The sequence below is a fragment of the Peromyscus eremicus genome, chromosome 17, assembly GCF_949786415.1.
Source record: "Peromyscus eremicus chromosome 17, PerEre_H2_v1, whole genome shotgun sequence".
NCBI classification, from domain to species: Eukaryota; Metazoa; Chordata; class Mammalia; order Rodentia; family Cricetidae; genus Peromyscus; species Peromyscus eremicus.
Window position 1 is genome coordinate 4663597 of NC_081433.1, and position 8160 is coordinate 4671756.

At 43.8% G+C, this 8160-nt stretch overlaps 1 protein-coding gene across 1 annotated transcript; it reads right to left on the reverse strand.

The window, feature by feature from the left end:
• Positions 1 to 6007: 6007 nt before the first annotated feature.
• Positions 6008 to 7146, reverse strand: Nalf1 (NALCN channel auxiliary factor 1). The gene is made up of 2 exons (XM_059244988.1): positions 6798 to 7146; positions 6008 to 6752 (listed from the first exon to the last, which is right to left on the reverse strand). Exons 1-2 carry the CDS (start codon positions 7079 to 7081, stop codon positions 6008 to 6010), a joined length of 1029 nt encoding a protein of 342 aa, XP_059100971.1. The 5' UTR covers positions 7082 to 7146.
• Between the last annotated feature and the right edge of the window lie 1014 nt (positions 7147 to 8160).

The window sequence follows — 8160 nt, forward strand, 5'->3', positions numbered from 1 at the left end:
GCTAAACTTATCTTATTTTGAAATTAAACATCAGAGCAAATTAAAATAACTCATTTACAAAAGTATATTAAATATATGATTAAAATGATGGCTATTTCTAACCACTTTCAGAGGGAACAGTTTCTGTTAAAAAATATTTCCTAAACTAAGCTGGGAACCAATCTATGTTCATTAGCAGTATGTATCTTATAAAAGACTATATACAAATATCAAGTAATTATTGTACTGCTATAAAAGAAGAAGTAAGCATAGCTTATTAACATTATAACAAAGAGTCAAAAGTAAGTAATTCCTCTGGCTTGAGAATATGAAAACCAGCCATATACTTTCAGTAAAGTCTGAATTTTGTACATTTGAGTATGATCAAATTAAAAGCAGAAACAATGAAGTTGGGACATCTCAAATATTGTCACTCGGTCTCTGCACTCCTGTGCTGGGCCCATTCTGTGAACATGGATGGAAAGACTTGGCACAGCACGAAGCCAGTCCTCAGGCCCACCTTTCCACACCCAGGCATCTCCTTAGCTCCAAGCCTCCCCTGCATCAGGTAACTGACATTTTCTCTCTCAACTGTCTCACTAGATTTACACTCCCCATACTCTGTGTATATGTTACATTTCCACCAAGTATCTGGCTGGTTCAACTTTCACTAAACTATTAGGCACAATGGAGATTCAAGAACCAAAAGAACTTGGCTGAGCCTTATAATCACTTTGAACAAGCCTAGGCACATGACACCAGATAAATAACATTAGAATCTCTAGACACAAGTTTCTAAGGATGGCCAGGATCCTCCAACATGGTCCCACAAGCACCAATCTACAATCTATGTCCAGTGCCATTAAATAAATAACTTTATGACCTAAACCTACAGGAACAACAAGGTGCTTGGGGCTTAGTCATTATAAGATCGACATTTTTTTATGAGAAATGAAATTAAAGCAACAGCTCATATAATTCTAGCCCAAATATTCTGTTCCTTGAAACAGATATTTATACTTTGTTCTTGTATAGTAGGTTTAGCAAGAAAAACAATCACAGTAGATTATGATTTCCACATGAGGGGGGTGTGAGGTTCAGATCTCTGCTCGGTTTTTCTATTCCTCTGCACTTTAATTCGCCTTGCATAAGCAGACACTGACCTCATCCAACAAAAGTGATTAAAACCAACATACATCAACATCTAGGTTATGTCCTATATAGCTGCTAATCTGACCCAGTTACAAGTCTGGAGTAAAAGCACACCTCTTGGTCTGGAATACTGCAGACATTTTACATTAATGCACATCATGAAGTGTTTTTCTATAATGAGGGAAATGCCAATGATAAATCAGCAATTGCAGAGTGCAAAACATATTTCTAAAAACCATAAATCTGAGTCATAAAATGATTATGACGGTATCTTTGAGTTTAAAGTAGCCCTATTCATCTGCATGACCAGACTACCTGATTCTGTAGAAAAAACATTCAATTACAAACATGACTGAGAATAATAAAGAAGCAGAATGTAAATGAAGCTCTATTCTTAGACGTGTTCTCCACCCTCTAGACAGCGACATGTGTGCAGTCACTACAAACAGCAAAGGAGTGCTAAAGGTTCAAACTTGGGATGGAAGCAGTTTTCAGGAGCTGCAGTTTCTTTACAAAAGCTTTTTCCTGGCACTGGAGAGATGGGTCAGTTGTTAAGAACACTTTCTGCTCTTGCAGAGGACCTTGATTCAATTTCCAGCATCCACATGGTGCCTTACAACAGTCTCTAACTCCAATTCCAGGGCAACCGATGCCTCCTCTGACCTGTACGGAATCATGCATGCACATAGTGCACACACATATACTCAGGCACATACATATACACATAAACTAAAATTTAAAAATATTTTTAAAACTATTTCTTTATGAACTTACAGAACACAATACCAAAATAACAAAGACTAAGGACCATCCTGGTTTGCATTTCTGTTGCTGTGATAAAACACTGACCACATCCGACTTGAAGGAAGAAAGGGCTTATTTGGTTTACATCACCCTGTCTCAGACCATCATCAAGAAAATCAGAGCAGGAACTCAAGGAAGGAACCAGGAAGCAGGAACTGAAGCAGAGACCACAGGGAAACACTGCTGACTAGCCAGCATCCAGACTCACAAGTCATCCCTCTTTCTTGTACAGCCCCAGCACACCAGCTTTGGGATGGCACTTTTAACTGTGGGTTGGGCCGTCCTACATTCAATAACTATCAAGAAAATGCCCCACAGACATGCCTGCAGGCCAATCTGATGGAGGAAATTCTTAAGCTGAGGGTCTCTCTTCTCAGGTAAGTCAAGTTAACAACCAAGTTCAGCCATCTCAACAATTGTTTTGTTTGCTCATTTGTATGCAAAGTCCAAGTCACATAACTCAAACTCTATGACCTCCAACCAGGTGGTACCGTGAGCAATTCAGACGAAAAAAGAAAATCTAAAGTATTAGGGAAGCTTCAAGTCCTTGATATTCATGAGGTACTTGTAGTCTGTGTCTGATAAACACAAGCAGTTAACTTGCTTAAATATGAGATTGTAAAAATAAAACAATAAGTGTATATGCATTCTTGGTGGCATGAAGACTGGAATTTATACAGCTACAACTGAGCTTTAGACTTGGCCATGACCTGTGTTAGAATCTAGTCTCAGATATGTGTTATTTCATCAAGTATCTGAAAGCATTAAGTAAATGATGTTGTCAGTGGCAACAAAGCTTATATGTAACACCAAAATATATGTACCCTCAAGCCTCATTTATGTGGAATGTATTTTCTAGAATGCTCAGGACTTAATAAAACAAAAAGTGTGATAAGAAGAGAAAAATCTTGTAAAAGCCAAGCATGAAAATGACATATATTTGTAAATTGGAGCTTAGAAAATTTAATTTTTGATATTGTCTATAACTTGAAGATTTTGACACATTTGGCAGATTCTTATTATATGCTGAAGGCACTGTTTTGAATACCTCCATGAACTACAGGGAAAACTACCCACAACTTCTGCTACCTAATTTATATAATAAAAGGATCTTAAATGGCAAAGTATAAGTTACATATTTATATATGTTTACATTTCTTCATAAATACAGATATTTGCTTTTTTAAAAGAAGTTAATCCAGCTATTTATCACAATGTTAAAAAGTACACCAGAGAACAGATTACTTTTTTAATATGTTACAAAACGAAGGTCTTAAAATGTAAATTGGTTGTATTTGATCTCTACTTATTATGAATTCAAGATGATTTAAAACAAACAAACAAACAAAATAAAACAAAACAAGCCATGAGCTAATTCACAGCCCGTGTGGGCCTGGAATGTATAATCCTCTTGCCCCATCCCTCACACTGATGGAGTTACTGGTTGTATACGGTAATGCTCACTTTCAAGTCATATAATTACATTAGATGAGATGTAAGAGTTTTCCAAATATATAACTGGTCAAAAAAGAAGCTCTTTAAGAATTATTACATGAAATTTTAATTCAGTGCATCTTTATTTTATAGAAGGGATTTCTCATGGGAGAATATGAAACTGAATTCAATGATACATCTTAACTGAAAAAAGTTACTTGTCACTGTAGCAAATCAGCTAAAAAGTTCACGTGTTCCTCCTAAAATATGAATACCACTAATTTAGAGTCCTAACGGGATGCTATAGATCTCATCTACAGTAAGTACATTTATAAACCACTAAATTCGTATTTTAGGAGTCTGTTGGCAATTGTGGAGACACAATGTGTTTACTTTTAGCTTACATTTTTAGATAGCCTATCCTTTTAGCCTATCCCTGGCTTCATAACTGCCCCAAAATAGGGAGTGTGGAGATTTTAGCATGAATCTGAAGCAAGCTCCTGACAGTGGTCATTTTTTAATTGCAGTTACAGTGAAATAAGCAAATGTTTTCATAAAGTCAGTTACAACCTTCAAAATCAACAAATACTGTAAATCGTCTCTTATATTTTGTATGAAGACATAGAGAGATTATTCATTAAACTATGGAAATATACATGTATCATTTTCTATGTATAACAAGTAGGTTCATTTACCTTAAACCAAGAGCACTAGCACTCTAAACTTAAATTCATATATTTCTGAAACTGTCTTTCATGAAATTAGTAATTTGCCACCTCTCTGCCACCGGGAAATGATGCAAGACATCAAGGCATCTCCAGTAATAAATTCTGTTGCACTGAGAAACACAAACATCTATGTTTACTTTTTAATGTGAAGAGAAATTTAAAAGAGCTAAGATTTTTATAGTGCTAACAAGTTGTACTTTATCCACAAATATAAATATAACATAAATATAATCTTAGAGTGCCTCAGGACACCATAAAATATTTACAGTAGTCCTTCCCATAATAGATACAAACTCCATGTTGAGAACTAATTCGGATGAAGAGAAAAGAAACACTCCATGTATGTGGATGCTTCCACTAATGGAGAGGATGACTGCGGACCATTGACAACACAGACTCTCTCTTAAATACTGAGCTAAGGAAATTAAAATTACAAGACATGTTGATGAGGGTTGACAGTCACAGCAGTGTGCAAATTCAAATTTTTGCCATTGTCCTTAACTGTCAATCATTGGAATCTATACCACACTCTTACTAGTAATAGAATTGTCAGTCATTTCCTTATCTTTATGTGTTATGCGACAATCCCATCAGGATAAATAGCAATGCAGTATATGCATTAGTCATTCACTGTTAGTTTCTACCACTAAAGCTCATTTTACTTCCTAGGAGTAAATTATAGGCATGTTTAAAACATACATAGAGAACTAAAATATTGGCTTATCCACTGGTTAATGCAATTTTGAATTCCAGTCCAAGCTTCGGATCTTAAAAAAAAGAAAAAGAAAGAAAGAAAAACCATAAGCCAGGTCAGCTTTAGTTTATCTAAGCTGTAAGGTGTGGCTCTTGATCTGACTTAAAATAAGATGTCTGGCTCAAAGGATCGCAGATCCTTTGATTTGTACAACCCTCGACCCCTCCTCCATAGAAAGCAAGGGAAGGAGGCCCTCTGAGCGCATGGGGTTGAGGAAGTAGGGAAGGAAAGAAAAGTTATGGTGTCTTATTTCTTTTGAAATGCAATACAACTTTCTGGTGCTCTTCCGGAAATTACTTTGAAAAGCTAACATCCACACCTCTGGACATCCTATCCTCATGTCTTCCCAGCTAAAGGTCACTGCAGCGCCTTCAATAGTTAGGCCTCCTTGGGCAAGCCCCATTTCAGAACCACGGACAGCAGCACCTCCAGCAGCCCTGGATTGCATACTTCAATTTCCAAGGAACTCGCCTAGACTTCCCCTTTGCTAATCAGCAAGGTCACAGTCCTTGTTGACTATAACACAAGTTATTAATGATTTCCCAAAATTTCAACTCACAGAACGAAAGATTTGTCATTGACTATTTCTTTAGAGTATGCAAAAGCAAAACAAAACAAAACAAAAAACGAAGCAATTACGTAAGGTGTATGATTACCAGCCTAACATTGAGAATCAGTTGGTAGATAGCTAATTACTGCCTTCCACTCAAGTCAATAACTACACAGATGTCTAGGAGAAAACAGGAGGTTCAAGGAGAGCAGGCCTTCAGACTTTCTGAGGAACAAGAGCTACCCCCATAAAACCCATAAAATGTGTGCTTTTGGCTGTTTTTTCCCTACATCAACAGCTACACTTTATCTTGTTCCTGCGCCTAACCAACTTCAGTACGTTAGAAGTGGAGAAATGGTGTAGGCAGGTCCACTAGCCTTCTCCACGCCTGTCTCCAGCCCTTCTAACTACCTGTGTGCACTGGTCTTCTCTCTATGTTCCCAACAAGCAGTTAACACTTTGAGCCAACTGCAGGGAGAAACAGCTAAAATCTTGGCTTTGTTATCTTGAAGTATGGACTTCCCTGATATTCTAAGGACGCTGAAAGGAAGGCATCAGTCTTCCAGCAACCCACCAGGTGTCCCCAACTCCATCAGGAAGTCAAGTTCATACAGCCAGATAAACCGTGGTTAAACTTGTAACAACCCCAGCCCGATAAACAAATGAAACCGACGAAAAGTCACAGTAGAGGGGAAAGGAACCCACGGCCCCTACCTTGCAGTCCTCAGGACACGATTTCACCGAGTACTCATCCGACTGTAAGTACTTATGCAGCACACTTTCAAACTCTTCGTACTTCTCCTGAGCGTGGTGGTCGTAGTCCTGGTAAGCTTCGATGCACTGTCTACACGTGGTCATCTCACCGCCCTCCGTGAGCACCACGTCCAAACTGCAGTTCAAAGTGCTGGGACTGGACAGCCCCGAAAACAACTCCCAAAGTGTGTAGGAATTACAAAACGAAAGGTAAAAATCCGACAAGTTCCACAGGGGAGTTGGCCGAGAGCCCCTGGACGACTGCTCCTCCCCCGCGGCCGCCCCCCGACTCCAGTTCCTGGCGCACACGGAGTCCGCGCTCTCCACGGTGAAGCACTGGCCGGTGGAGGCGCCCTGAGGGTAACAAGTCTCCAGGCGCCACACCGGCTTGGCAGAGTTTCCTAGAAAAAGAGCCCTGCTCCGGTTGTTCTTGCCTCGGTTGCCCTTGCTGCCGCCGCCGCCGCCGCCGCCGCCTCCCGGGGAGGGGGGCAGGGTGGGGGACGAGGAGGCGGAGAGGAGTCTGTGTGCCTGGGCGGCGGGCGAGGACTCCCCCATGCTGGCCAGGAGCGCGGGCCAGGAGGGCTCCTGCTGTCGCTGCCTCTGCTGCTGCCGCTGCCGCTGCTGCTGTCGCTGCTGCTGCTGCTGCTGCTGCTGTTGCTGCTGCTGCTGCTGTTGCTGCTGTTGCTGCTGCTGCTGCTGCTGCTGTTGGTGATGCTCTTTGTCCCGGGTCCGGGTCAGCTTGGCCTCGGCGCAGAACCACAAGTGATCAGAGAGCAGGACTGTGAAAAACAAGAGAGAAGCCAGAGACAGTCGCCATTTCTGAGCCCGCTCTGAATCGATGAACGGTTTCTCGTTCTCCCGGGGTGCTGCCAACCAGATTTTTAAGCCGTCGTCATACTGCCGACACATCCAAGCACCCCTGGTCATATTTTGGGAACGCACAGCCCTGGCCGACTCCACCGTGAGGGCTCCTGTGCCGGTGTCACCACAATATGCATTGACTTAAAGGGTTTAATTTCCGTATCCCCTCCTCCCGTTTCTTCTCTCTCTCTCTCTCTCTCTCTCTCTCTCTCTCTCTCTCTCTCTCTCTCTCTCTCTCTCTCTCTCTCTCTCTCCCCCTACATAAATATTACTTTAGAGGAAGATCTTGCTTCCGACCTAATCATCAGCCGACCCCCATCCCCTGGAGAGTGGGAGACAAGGAGACAATAATGAGAGAGAGAGAGAGAGAGAGAGAGAGAGAGAGAGAGAGAGAGATTGAGAGAGAGACGCGGAGGCTGGTGCTGTGCTGGCCGGTGGGGAGGCTGAGTGCGGGAGGTGATGGTGGTGGAGGTGGCAGGGTGGCTGGCGCTGCTCCTGTCACCCCGGCATTGTCAGCGCGCGGGTCCCCATGGCCCAGCTGAGGACAGCCCGCTCTCCCCTGCCAGGGGCATGCCGCGTCTCCGCTGCCCACTGACGGCGACCGGAGCGCCTCCCCTCCTCCTCTCCTCCTCCTCCTCTTCTCCTCCTCCTCTTCCTCCTCCTTCCTCTCCGTCGCTGGCTTCTCCTCCGCCTCCCGCGCCTACTTCGCGCTGGCTCTCCCCGCGCCCCGAGCCTGGGCGGCCGCCGGCGGAGCTGTCCCTCCCCCCCACCCCCCACCCCGCGCTCCGACTGTCGCCGCGGCCGCTGCAGGTCTGCCCGCGGGCGCCGCCGGGGGCCGAGTCGCCTGCGCTGGGCCTCCGGAGGCCACAGTCATCTTCAGTCCCCGGGCTAAGTTGCCGCCATCTTCGTCCTGGAGGCACACTTTTTTTGGGGGGGAGCGCTGGAAATTTTGCGTCATCTCCTCCCGCCCCGAGGTCTCTCCATCCTGGTGCAGTGGCGGCGGCTCGGCCCGGGGAGGAGGACGAGGACGAGGACGAGGACGCGCCGGGCGGCGGCTGGGGGAAGCAGCTGTCCGCCGCCCCCTCCGGGCCCTGAGCACCCAGGCTTTTGCCCTCGGCTTGCCGACCTTCCCCCACTTTTTATTT

Excerpts from the sequence above, each read along its gene's own strand:
- Nalf1 (XM_059244988.1), bottom strand. The coding sequence starts at position 7,081 with ATGACCAGGGGTGCTTGGATGTGTCGGCAGTATGACGACGGCTTAAAA. Across the intron at positions 6,753-6,797 it reads CAGCAGCAACAGCAGCAGCA|GCAGCGACAGCAGGAGCCCT; the intron begins GCAGCAGCAGCA and ends GCAGCAGCAGAG.